This window comes from Triplophysa rosa, linkage group LG5, assembly GCF_024868665.1.
Source record: "Triplophysa rosa linkage group LG5, Trosa_1v2, whole genome shotgun sequence".
Classification (NCBI taxonomy): Eukaryota; Metazoa; Chordata; class Actinopteri; order Cypriniformes; family Nemacheilidae; genus Triplophysa; species Triplophysa rosa.
Window position 1 is genome coordinate 11,782,793 of NC_079894.1, and position 14,247 is coordinate 11,797,039.

A 14,247-nucleotide genomic window follows, 5' to 3' on the forward strand; every position below is an offset into this window, starting at 1 on the left:
TACCTAAAGGTACAGAAAAGAACTGTAGGGTCCCAGCCCAGCGACAAAAAAGGTACAGTTTTAGGCCGTGTTCAGACTTGACTTCTTTTTTGACAAGAAAAAGTTGATAAAGGTGCTTTTTTAGTAAAACAAAACGCTGGCAGCGTTTGGTTACAAATAGCAGCCGAACGCCATGACTTCGGAGGCAGCGTCTTGTGCACGAAGGCAGCCCAGAGAAACAGATAGGCAGCGTAACGGAAGTCAATTTGTATTATAAACAGAGAGCGTCTTTGCAATAACTTATCACATATTTTAAAACTGTAATACTAATTTCTTGCTAGAAATGCAAAGTAAACAACTTGGCTAGTACTGTAAGTTTTCTTTAAGTGTGGTTAATACTTACAGCTTACCGTTTATATATTATTATATGTAAACTTAAACATGTAAGTGTATAATACAAAACTAGAAGATATACTTGAAATATTTTATTACTTCACTTTAAAGTATATCTTTATCAAAAGAAGTAAATAAAACGTAGACTGAAAGTATTGCAGGAGAAAGTATTATTTTGTATAGTTTATAGGTATCACACTTAAACAAACTTCTTTATTTGTAAGGGTGCGTTAAGTAGGATGTTAAGCAGGGATTGTTTTTATGACAGGAATGTTGTTCCGGAATCAGCAAGGATGTTGATTTATTGAAACACATTGTACATGGCTTAAACACGCAAGCATCACCCTTGAGATATACAGTACAGTATATTCTACAGCTAGATCTCAGAAAATAACACACTGCATCATTTAATAACACAATTAGCATTTAACTATACAAAATCCTAGTTTACAAATACAACCAAAATAAATAAATGTCATAGTTTACATTAAAAAATAAATAAAAAGCAGTTCATTGTATGAAATGATTTACCTCAAAATAGGCAACTCTATTAATGGACCTATGTCTTCTCAAGTCCTCCAGGTAAAGATAATGCCACTCAATGGTGTCCCAGCCACTGAAAGAATCAATGTTTTCATTCAGTCTGTCCATATTACCTGCACTGACCATAACCGTTCATATCTGTCCTTGTCTTTGTAGAATGGGATGTTATCAGACCACTAAATATCTTGCGTTGAATCCTAATGAGAATGTCAAATGGGAAAGTAACTGCTCTCCTCTACTGGAAATAAACAGGCAGTTTTCTCCTGTGATCAATAAGATGGATAATTAGCCAGGGAATCAGACATACATCAAAAGGTGCTGAGGATGGACAACTGGTAATTAAAGGGGACACCGCTGACCAAAGTTTCTGGAAGCAGAGATATAATGCTGTTGGAATTGGATGTTGTGGCTCAAGTACACTGAGTGATGGGTCAGTTTAAGAGCAACATGATGATGCTTTCCTAAATTATTCGTCAATTTTGTATTTGTCTTTCTTTTAGACAGTTATATTTTTGTGCATTTCAAATAAAAGAGAGAGAGAGAGAGAGAATTCTGATGATGACCCCTGTGTAGCAGCTTTGAACTAATCATGTAATGCAGTCTTAAGCCGCTAGGAGGCAGCAGACCCTCTCTTTACAACAGTTTCTCAAATTATTAAATAAAAACAACAAAAACAAGCATTAAACGATCTTAAAGAATTAAAAAACAAGATTCTTAATTGTTTTGTTGTTTTATAACGAATATGCATGTTTTCAACTATGCCAAGGTTTCAATATATGTTATTGGGAAAAATTTGCGAGTTGGCCCATGCCTTCGAATATTGTTGTGTGAGAGCTCCTTAGAGTCAAAAAAATGTTGAGATCCACTTCTTTACATAAAAATGCAATTGTGTTTCTCTAATGTGGCACACAGTGATAATTCTCAATATAATTAGTTTACTAATGATTAATATTAACAGTTGCATAAACGTACAGAAGGAAAGACTCTTTTTTTATAGAGGGTCTTTATAAAGTTGTTATTTGTGTTTATTAACAACATTTCAGTAATTACATATTTAATTTACATGATGATCACATTAAAAAGTCTTAAAGTTTTAAAACATCTGAGCTGACCACCTAAATATTTAACGAAAGTAAATAACAGGCCTACAAAGAAATCAAAAGGGCCGAGTTATTTTCCAAATTATATAAATGTAATGGGAAACTAATTAGTTTGATATCCTAATCTAAGCGGACCTTACCTCAGGGTCATTGTCAAAAGCACCCAACAGACATTTTTTTCCCTCTGGGGATCTTTCTTCAGCTATTTTGCATTTAGAGTGCAGACAAAATGCAGATGCTTCTGAAAGATGATACATGAGATTTTAACAGCGTTTCTTTTCACTGACCCTCATTTCCATGGCCAAAGGGAATGAAAACATTCAGATATGCTGAGAATGATTTTGGTCAGCTTCATATTGGTGTAGCCAGAAGGGAAAGGTTCAATTAGTCAACTGGAATTTTGGATATTAAAAACATTTACAAAGAGACTGACTTGCTATATTTGTGGCCCTGGACCCCAAAACCAGTCCTAAGTAGCACAGGAATATTTGTGGCAATAGCTAACAAAACATTGTATGGGTCAAAATGGTCCATTTTTCTTTTGTGCCCAAAATCAGTAGGATATTACATTGCATTTTGGCAGACACTTTATCCAAACATTGCATTATACTATACATTTGTTTCTAAGTATGTGCAATCCCTGGGATCGAACTCATGACCTTGTCATTGCTAGCGCCATGCTCTAACCACTGAGACACAGAAAATAGAACGCCATTAAATAGACATCATGTTCCATGAAGATATTTTTTAAAGTACCGTAACTATATAAAAACTTTATTTTTGTGAATGGATGCTACAAAATTGCTATCAAAAATGGTCAGAAACACGACTAAAAACACCGCTCGCTGATGCCCACTCTTTGGGAATTACCCACTCAAGTAAGTTTATGTAAAGCTTAGAATTTCTGCTTTTGGGTTCATCTACTCTACACAACGTCATTGCAGAGGTAAGCCGACAGAGGGTGTAATAAACTAGTTTCTTCCTAGCAACGGCCTGCTACAGCGTCTCTGACAGACAACTTTAAAGGCAATTTTCTCAATATTTAGATTTTTTGCACCCTCATATTCCAGATTCTCAAATAGTTGTATCTCAGCCAAATATCACCATATCATAACAAACCATACATCAACGGAAATGTTATTTATTCAGCTTTCATGTGATATGTAAATCTCAAATTGGAAAAATTGACCCATAAGACTGTTTCATTATTTAGTTTCAAAAAAGTCACACCATCCTTAGTATATGAAACTACAACACATATAAATATGTCTACATTACCTAGAAATATATTGATATATGCACAGAAAATGCTAAATTATGTAAAGGGTTCTTTAAATTGTCATGTATGTAATGCTTATGTTAGGTTATTTTCAGCTCAGCTTTGGGTCAAAAGGGACAAACCCAGACATTGGATTAAATCAAGAAACTTATTTTATTAACAGTTGGGCTTGTCCCATCTTTGACCCAACGCTGTGTTAAAAATAACTGGATTTTGGAGCTGAGTGCATTACACAGCTACTTAAAAACTGACCCAATAACACTTAAATAAATTGTCACTAAGTAAATAAACAAATTAACATTATTTAGTTTCAAAATGATACAGGACATTAGCACAACGATCTCACTACAGCATATGCAGTACCACAGAATGTTTGACCAATCAGAATCAAGTGTTTCAGAGTGATGTACAAAAAGTCTCAAAGCGCTCATAAAAACATGCAGTGAAAATTCAAAACCTGTAATAAACCATCAAGAGACAGTAAAACATTTGTCATTGTATTTCAGACTTCAGTGGATATTCATTCAAATGCAGGTCAAAGCTAATAAGTGCACATTTTGAGCGGTGTGAAACGGTATCATTCAGCGTGTGCAATGTATTCAAACCCATTCACACTGACACCAGACAACCAAAGCGGACTGAGATGCATGAAACACCAACAGTCCTGATGCTGGGTCACAGAAAATCCATTTATTCACATTTGCTCATTTTGACTGCATTTCTCTCTATCGTTTTGACTCAGTTCTCTTCTTCAAAGTCTGAATATATGGCTGCCTGCTAAGAGGGGTGGTGAAAAGTTAATTTTACTGTTGGCCTCATATGCTGTGCTTGGCCTGTATCAGTCAGCACCTGCCTTAGCCTTGATATGGGGTGACAGTCTGTCCAATTCATCTGCCCAGGATCTGTCAGTCAAACGTGCAGCAGTGGGCATCCTAGTCAACAGTGTGACACCCCGGAGCATCAGGCTAACCAGACCCAGGTCACAGATGACAAATTACAAGGACACCCTCCTTCATTCTTTTCTATAATGAGATGATTCAGAGTAGACACATCTTTAATTTGACGTGTGAAAAGAACCGAATAAGCAAATGGTGGCCAGGACATTTGCTTTATATTAAGTACAAGTACAATTATAAAAGAACATTAAAAAAAGCAAGAAGCAAAAGTGCTATATGAAATATGAATATGTTAAAATTCCATTAAATCAGAGATACAGTATTGCAAAACGTTTTAATGTATTTCTAAGCAAATGCTGAATAGTTTTTCTCCTGCTGTGCTTCATACATTTTTAGGATATTTTTAGAGCACAACTGGATTGAATGTTATTCACATATGAAGTCCGTTATTAACAATTCTGATGATGTAAAAAAAGATGATGATGTAACACTTTTCTAATTTGTTTTACTCTAGCATATTGTAAATTATTATTCTCTGACAAACGTATATGTTCTCCTGCAGACTTGCACATTTCACAGCAGCCAGCAGGGATGTTGACTGACTTCAGGAGACTTCAGCTTTGTCATTTCGGTTGTTTCTGAATCACCAAAAGTGATGCGAAACGTGACGTGCTAAAGACAGAATAATGACTTTAAAAAACTTTGTTATATTGACAGTTAGAAATATTAATAGACCGTTGTCTGGCAAAGAACTGACTTTGAATTAGAAGTGTTTTGAAAACTGCAGCATAATTAGCTGTTTTGTGTGAATGTGTGACTATTCAGAATCATCAATTTCCCCCATTGAAAAGGGATTGAATGAATGAGCATAAACAGAATGCAGGCAGCCTTTGTTATATTTTCTTTTTTGTCACTGAATGAATAGTCTTCTATCCGCATGCTCGGAGGTAATTCATTAATGCAGGAAAATATGAATGTGTTTATCTGGAAACAACGGAAAAAGTATTGACTCAAAGGCTTCAGAGAATTTTTAGAAAGATTTTTTTCTGAAGGAGAAACTATAAAGCATGAACAAAACCAGAAAATGTGGTAAAGAGATATAGCTGGGTGGCATTTTTGATCAAAGAGACCACAGATTGGACTGCATGACTGTGCATTCTATCACTGGGAAAGTTTATTTGTGTTTTAATAATTTTCATTCATTTAAATTACTTAATACTATTACAACTTATATTATTTTTATTTTCATAAAATGCATTTAGATTTAATTTATATACATATTGCCAAATCAGTTATAGCAATATTTGGACTATTTAGCATTCATATTAGAGCTGTCAAACTATTAATCGGGATTAATCGCATCCAGAATAAAAATGTTGTTTACATAATATATGTCTGTGTACTGTGCATGTTAATGTTGTATTTATATTTAAGAAAAAAATAATAAACATTTATATATAATTTAAATTATTGGTAAATATAAGTAAATAAATACATGTAAATATTACCTAAATATATTGTATGTGTATATGTTTACAAAATTTATATACACAGTACTCAGACATAAATTATTGTATGCAAACACAAACTTTTATTCTCGATTTAAAAAAAAGTGATTCATCGTTTGACAGCCCTAATTCATATATTTAATATGCCTTAAACACAATTTAAAAAATACTATATATCAGAAAAAATATGTTATTAATCACTCAAAACATTTGCATGTTAAAACTAAACGATACAGTCTGATAGATCAATGCAGACCGTACTTAATGTTATGTTTCCAGTGTAAGTTTGTTACATTCTTTGTTGATCAAGTATTACAGCTACATCATTGTCAAGCAGGGAACGTTACACACTCAACTCACAAAACATTTAAATAGCACATGAAAGAATCCTTATTGTCCTTGTTTTGAGTCCAGTTTAAAACTGGATCATGGTTAGGTCACAAATGAAGCAATGCTTTGAACTCAAGTAAAACAATAATATCTCCAGAGGCATTCTAACCTTTATCTCCGGAATATGATACTCAGTTTTAGATTAAAATATTCAGTATACATCCCATTACACAGCAGGAACACAGAAACAGAACAGTGTCATTTCAAAAACAATGCCAGGAAAACTTTCCAGAAAGGTCTTTTATCACCTAATCCTTCAGGATTCATCATCAGTTTTAATAATGTGAAACAGCGTGACATTGAACAGTACCTGGTGGCCATTATTCCAGCCATAAAGTGCCCGATCCCTGGCATTGTAATCCAGCATGGACATATGAAAGTACTGGTTATGGATGGGGATGTCCATATACTCATAGGTGGAGGTTTTGGTGGAATACGAGTAGTATACTTTAGCCCCGGTCAGATGGGAATTGGTGATGTACAGCGTTCCACAGATCATGAAGGATTCACCCGCATTGCGTTTGGAATATTCAGTGTTCCAAGAGTTCAGGATTTGGATGGTCAGAGGATCTATTTGGCTGATCACTATGTTTCCTGCATTCTGATTGGTGGCATAAATAGCCCATAAGCCAAGCTCATCGGCCATCAGGTCAATGTCAGAGAATCCACCCCAGGTGTATGGGTAGACGTTGTGGAAGCCGGCAAACTCTAGCGCTCGCTGGGTCATGACCCGGCCACTGTCAAAGCTGTACCTGACAATAATGTTGCTCTGGTATTTGTTGTAGTAAAGGGAACCATTGTAAACCACGTGGTTAGTGCCCGCCCAGTGAAAAGGAAGATTGTAGGTTCTGGACTCAACCCCAGATACGAAGTCACTAATCGATTTGTACTCACGGACAATCTTGTTGCTTGTATAGCTGTCCATATACCAAACCTGTAGAACAGTACAACAAGATACATAACATTTAAAATGTTTGAACTATTTGAATTGCAAAGGCTATATTACATACAGTATATCATCAGAACAGTTTCTGAAGTACAAATTCTGTCATTTCTTCAATAGAACAAAAAACATTTTCACCCCCCTAAAAAGCCTGCCATTATAAATTCACCCTCATCTCATTCAAAACCTGTGTATGACCGTTTCTTCTGTGACACACAAAAGAAGATGTTTTGAGAAATGGTTTTGTGTTCGTACAATGGAAGTCAACTGGGACCAGTGTTGTTTGTTTACAAATGTTCTTAAAAATATCTTCTTTTGTGTTCTGCAGAAGAAAGAAAGTTTGAAATGATATACGGGTGAGGAAATGATTAAAGAATTAATACATTTTTGGATGAACTATCTTGTAAACAGACAGACCAACCTAGGTTTTTAAGTGATGGTATATGCTTAGCAGAAGCTAAGTCAGTTTTATTACATTTTAATTTTGAAGAGATGAACTTATCAGAGAAATCACTGCTACAATTGAAAAGAAAATTGCAGCACCCGCTTAAAATTTTGCAATAAACATAATTAAATTGATCTTTGAACCTAAAATGAGTATTTTTGTACTGTACTGTTAATTTTGTTTGTGTAATTCACAGTTCCAATATAAAAAGAACTAAAGTAAATAGTCTTGTATACCTGGCAGTTTATTTTTTTGCTTCATATCAAAGTTTGTATTTTAATTAATCTGGTTTGTTAAGCTCCTATCTTAGACCTCTTTTTTAAAGACTCCTTTGAAATGCATATGGAGACAATAAATAAGAAAAAAATATTACAAAATACTATAGATATATCACATGCATACACACAGCTTACCTTGTTGTTGTTAGGTAAAGCCTGAGGGTCTGTCATCCACGCTCCAAACCTTGTACCTGACGTCTTTACGGTAATAGGCCCTGTGATTTTCATCAGCTTACCACAGGCTGACAAAACAGAAAAGTAAACAATGTCATTAAAGCCAAAGGCAAATTCTCACATAACTTGGTATTTACATATTCATATATATTACATTTTCAACCTCAGGACATTTACCATCATTACTGTCTAAATACATTTACTTCTGATGAATTACCACATAAAGTGGTAAAACAATATTGAAACTCACTGAGTTTGTTCATGCAGTTCCTCAGTCTTCCCTCTAAGCCGAGAAACTGCTGATGAAGTTCTTCATAATCATACGCTCCTATCTCCTCCTGAATGCCAGTCAGCACCAGAGACAGATTCCTGATCTCCTCTTTGAACTGGGAAATTAGCGTGGCGTCCGTCTTATACTGATCCAATACTGGAATCAGAGGTTGAAGGTCATTCATCCGACCCTTCAGCTCCTGGCAAAACAGAGAAAGCAAAATCTTATTAAGTAGAAGTTTTACACTTCCTGGAACGATGCACTTGTGATCATTAAAAAAAACCGATGGCTAAAGATGGAATGCTTTCAAGCCAGATTTCATTCTTGATTTTTGCAGAGTAATGGACAAGAATGTGGCTTTTCAAGCCGTTCTGTTCACATTAGAGAAGAAGATTGATTTTCTCGGAGGCATGATTTTAAGCTCACCTGAAAGTTTTTAGTCAATAATGCTCTTCGGTTTGACTCGATTTGTCTGATCTTTGATCGGAGTCCTTTTATCTGGCTTTCCATTTTCATGACATACTGGAAGTCCCTTTGGGTCCGCAGGTTCAGAACTTCTATTGATTGCGACATGTTCTGAATCTTAAAAAGAGGAAGAGGGGCCAAAATTAAGTTAGGTTCAATTAATCATTCCTTGAACTGCAAAGGGGAGTTGCAATATACAGATTTTGAATTATTTTCCAACTGGTGTAAATCAGCCTTGGCAGAACGTCTCGGAGGATTTCGACATTTCCATAATTCCAATGAAGACAACTTTGAAGGCAGAAAGTACCACAGCTGAAACGTCTGAAAATGGACAAAAATGTGACAGCTTACAGGTCTTTCATCTTCATATGCATTAGATAACCCAATTACCTCACAATTCACTGTCATCCACCAAACAAAGGACATAGCGCTGTCTCACGGGGCAATAATGATCACTGAGTGTTAGTCATAAAGCAAAGGAACCAAAGACACCCTTCTGGGCTTTTTGCATTATCATCATCTTTATGCTTCTCATCAGTCAGCCGCAGAAAACCCTGTGGCATTCTTAACAGATGAAAATTGTGAGCAGTCAAGCATTAATGCTTTCAACACACCATCGTTTTTGTTATCCGAACCAGATCTCGATATAAAGCGGCTTTTGGGTGCTTAAAGACACATTGTGTGTGCGTGTGAGTGTGGTGCACATGCACCTTCTCCAATAACTGGCGGAGCTGTCTGCTTTTGGCATCTCTGGAACACAGGCTCTGTTCTGGTGCCACCACCGTACAGATGCAGCGACCATCAGCATCCTGTGCTGAACTGTACACCTGCCATCCTTCCTTTGGCCCAATGGTCTGTACACAAACACAAACAAAGCACATGCGTGTGTAAGGTATCTCAGCTGTTTTTGTTTACAAACAGAATAAATATGAATTTTTAACATTAGGCGATGAATTTCAATGGCCCACATAATGTTGACATAATCAGATTTGAATGCTGCAAGCATGCTGCAAGCAACACGGTCTGCAATAAATATAACGTTAGATGGCAGGAACTAATTCTTTTCACTGCCAGTATTACCACTGCCATGAGAGAGATTTTTATTCTTAGTTTTTTTTTACAGATTTCCCATAGCACTTTTTTTATTGTGGAGGGCAAAGAAGACACATATACAGAAATAATATTGTTGTGTACATGAATCCTGGCAGGCCCTCATCCATTGTATTTCATTAAGGTCACCTCAACCACTGACCTTAAAAGGACAGTTCACCCAAAAAAATAAAAATGGTGTCTTCATTTACTCACCCTTGAGTTTTGTATACCCAAATTTGTATACATTCTTGGTTCTGATGAACACAGAGAAAGACATTTGAAAGAATGCTTATAACCAAACAGTTTTTGGCCACCATTGACTACCATAGTAATACAAATTACAATGGTAGTCAAAAGTGCCCCAGAACTACATTCTTCAAAATATCTTCTTTTGTGTTCAACAGAACAAAGAAATGTATAAAACCATTTACCTACTATTGTAGTCAATGGTGGCCAAGAACTAATCAGTTACAAGCATTCTTCCAAATATTTTTCTCTGTGTTCATCAAAACAAACAAAAAAGACACATATTTGGAATAACTTAAGGGTGAATAAATGAAGACAGAATTTTCATTTTTGGGTGAACTGTTTCTTTAAGATCAGTCAAGATAATAATCTTGAAAAACGGCTGCATTTCAAACAAAAAAGAAAAAGAACTGAGGAAATACAGTATAACTAATGCAGCTTCTTTGTAGTTCACTTAATCTTTAGTTAATCAGTTGAGTTGAATACAATTCATCATACGTTCATCAATACTGAAACCAATTCAAGCATGCTTTTCTCACCAGCAACCAAAAGTGACTATAACAAATACACACATTCGTGAGAATGCCTCGCATTCATCCCCCCCATTCTCTGCAACAATGACAGAACTTTGTAAACACCCACATTCATTTTTTCTCTCTCTCAGTGGTCTATGAAAGGCAGACGAAGGACTTGCCTTTTGCAGGCAGGCTGGAAACAAGTCTTTTTACACACACTCTGACACACTTCCTGATGCTGCTGCAACCAACAACCAACTGCAATATCAGCAAATTGTAACATATCCAAGTTGGATGGGCTCTTCCTGCTATTCACTTTCATTATGAGATATGAGCAGAGGGATCCTGCTCCTAGAATAAGACCTGCAGCTGGGTTTATTATCACTGCACGAGAGATTTCATTTTTAGGAGAGATCTTTCTTTGATTTTCAGTTACAGATTACACATGGCCTAATCTTAGCCATGCAGCTTCCATCATTTTCTATACAAACTAACTAACAAAAAACTGGTTTTATTATAGTAAAAGTCTGGCATTTTTTGGCAGATTATAATTCTATAAACATAGTGTCACAAAAAATATCCTAATTTATTTTTTACATTTTAATAAGGGGTGCATGTATTCCTCTCAAAAACCTTAACTGACTTCGATACAGTAGCCTATATAAAAATAAAACAAAATTGGTTTCACAGAGACCATGTTTAAAACACAAATGAGACACAAAAGACATATGAGACATGACAGAAAAGAGAATCTTTTCTGAAACTTGTGTACAGTAGCTCTATCTGCAATTCATTGTACATATAACAGAACCCGTGTTATGGTAAAAATGCTGCAATCCTGAAGGAAGTTGCAGAAAACAGAAACGTGACTTTTTATCACTTTGCAAGCATCAACGACAAAGCATTCCGTCCATGATCTACATTTCTTCAAATCTTAATTTAATTTTCATTAGATTTTCTATTCCTCATCTCCCTTTTCTCACTACGTTGTCACTAAAATATATTACGCACATTGCGATAAATCATAAGAATATAAGCCCTAGTACTGACAGTCTCTATCGCAGTGCATACAGTTTTTATACGCCGCATCCCCGGAGTTTGAATGTAACAACAGTGAGAGGTGCAGCAGCACTCACCGCGGACGGGCACGAGCCGAAGAGCGCGAGTAAACACAGCGGTTTCAGCACCACGAGCAGCAGCCGCATTCTGCCTCCAGTCTCCCTCTTCGTCTCTATCCGAGTTTTTCTTCTTCACATTCAACTTCCCGACAATATCCTGCGATCATACACAAGCGACACAGACGCCAGAAGTGCGTGCGCTGTCATCTCCGCTCCGGGCGCATAAAAGTTTGAGCACGAGCTGAGAGGTCTGCGGCGACTCGCGCTCAGCCGATATTACATGAGTTACATCAGTTTCTGCAAAGGGTCTTTCACTGGCCAAGCTTGATATCAAAAATAACTCTGGGATAAAACATCCTAATATCTAAAAATATAAAGGAGAAAGATAAAGCATAACCTTATAGCAATGTGCTGTAGATGTCGCTCACATAGTGTGTGATGTAACCACCCCTTATAATAACTTCATTAACGAGAATAATGCTAAAAATTGTTTATGCTCATATTGTAAACTGTAAAATGTCGTATAATGTCAATATATTAATTTAATATTGATATTAAAGGGATAGGTTCTACATCACCTTCATTCACTCTCCTTCAAGTTGTTCCAAATCTGTGTAAATTCCTTTGTTCTGAGGAACACAGAGAAAGATATTTGGAAGAATGCTTGGAACCAAAGAAATTCTGCCCCGCATTGACTCCCACAGTAGGAAAAATTACTGCATTTTTTGTAGAATATAGGACAACAAACAGTTCTGGGGCACTTTTGACTATACCATTGTATTTTTTCCTACTATGGTAGTCATGGGGGGCAAGATCTGTCTGGTCATATACAGAGGTTGTACATCTTTCTCTGTGTTCATCAGAACAAAGAAATTTATACAAATTCAGAACAACAAGCTTTCCTGTGGCTCAGTGGTTAGAGCATGGCACCAGCAATGCCAAGGTCATGGGTTCGATCCCAGGGGCTTGCACATAGTCAGAAACAAATGTATAATACAATGAAATGTAAGTCGCTTTGGAAAAAAGGCTCTGCCAAATGCGTAAATGTAACATGAAGGTGAGAAAATGATGACAGAATTTTCAACTGTTGTGAAAAGTTGACATGGTAAAAATCATCTAAACTGGATTGCTTATAGCAATTATTATGTCAACTATATGATTATTATTAAAAATAGGATTAAGATTTAATTAAAAAATACTCCAGTTTTGTTAATCGCTTTTCTAATCATTGAAGGGGATCATGAAAGGGATTAGTAATAGGACCTTAAATATATACTTTCCCTTACACTGTACCTTCATATGCATATAAAAATGTTCCTAAAATCTGGACACTCAGATAAAAAAGCATCCCTGCATCTGCAGACACATGCTAAAACAGCCTCATCTAAAGTTAGAACGTAACATCATTGCACTTAGCTCACACTCTCAATTAGTTGCTTGGCAACATGCATAGTTAGTCTGTCCTTTTTTTAGAGGTAAGCACCTCTCCTTATCTGTTCTCTTATGAAAGAGAAATCCATTTTTACTTCACTGTATACAGTAGACACTCATTTAGAGAATCCTCATTCAGAGATATGACTGAACAATTAAAAACAAGTTGGGTCTGAACTTAATGATTATGTTCATTTAAATGCTCCATTTAAATCTAATGGCACCAGCTGGGAACAGAAACAGACATCTGAATAAGCAGGGTATACCTTCATTGTTAGTCTGTCATGTTAGATATGCGTTTGTACCAATGAATTCAATTTATGTTCTGTTTAATGGCCACTTTCATCCAATTATCTGCACTACTGTATCTGCAGCACACATTTATAAGCATATATTCTCATCAAAGTCCAATCTTACTGTACATTCTAAAGGATTACCGAAGATGTATTTCAGACGTCCATTATTTGTTACGAGAACTGCAAGAGTCACCTTGGTCTTGCCGGGAGGTGCCCACCCCCTGTGTACACATCAGTCTAACTATGTCTCAAACCTCAAAGCAGCTAGCCCACCAAAGTTATCTTCATACGGCAAGCATCCAACACGAAAGAAATCAATATCACTGCCTAAATGAGCACATTTATCCTTCTCATTAGTCTATGAATATACATACAAGAAGTTTTATCACTAAGATAACTGAAGAGATGAACTATATGTCGCAGTAATGAGCAGATATAACAAATGTGGTGAATTACACTGAATAAAGTGCAGGCCTAGCTTATACTGTTAACCTTTTATTTCGCCATGTATTTAGGCCAAGAACTGTTTGGTTACAAGCATTCTTCCAAATATCTTTCTCTGTGTTCATCAGAACAAAGAAATTTATACAGATTTGTAACAACTTGAGGGTGAATAAATGAAGACAGACTTTTTATTTTGGGTGAACTGTCCCTTTAAGTGCAGCTTCATGCTAGAATGAAAGGTGTTTCCAACATACACATACACATGCAGACTCAAAACATTCCCATTCACACATTTTATGAACAGAGGTTATTCATGTATGACCATCTCACCAATCACTGCGCTGTCTCAATAAAGGCAAATAAGCTTTGCTGATTTATTTTAGACACTTTATGACCTTGTGCTCATGGAATATTTAGCTATAAATCCATTTTCAGAAGTTT

General features: G+C 36.0%; 1 protein-coding gene across 1 annotated transcript; it reads right to left on the reverse strand.

Moving 5' to 3' along the window:
* Positions 1–3,233: 3,233 nt before the first annotated feature.
* Positions 3,234–11,974, reverse strand: olfm3b (olfactomedin 3b). The gene is made up of 6 exons (XM_057335217.1): positions 11,654–11,974; positions 9,375–9,518; positions 8,626–8,781; positions 8,179–8,398; positions 7,890–7,996; positions 3,234–7,022 (listed from the first exon to the last, which is right to left on the reverse strand). Exons 1-6 carry the CDS (start codon positions 11,720–11,722, stop codon positions 6,345–6,347), a joined length of 1,374 nt encoding a protein of 457 aa, XP_057191200.1. The 5' UTR covers positions 11,723–11,974; the 3' UTR covers positions 3,234–6,344.
* Positions 11,975–14,247: the final 2,273 nt, after the last annotated feature.

Bases quoted from the DNA above. Each gene is read 5' to 3' on its own strand.
- olfm3b (XM_057335217.1), bottom strand. From the start codon at position 11,722: ATGCGGCTGCTGCTCGTGGTGCTGAAACCGCTGTGTTTACTCGCGCTC. The intron at 8,399-8,625 runs GTGAGCTTAAAA...CTGTTTTGCCAG, and splicing joins TATTGACTAAAAACTTTCAG to GAGCTGAAGGGTCGGATGAA. The intron at 7,997-8,178 runs GTGAGTTTCAAT...CTGTTTTGTCAG, and splicing joins GAACTGCATGAACAAACTCA to CCTGTGGTAAGCTGATGAAA.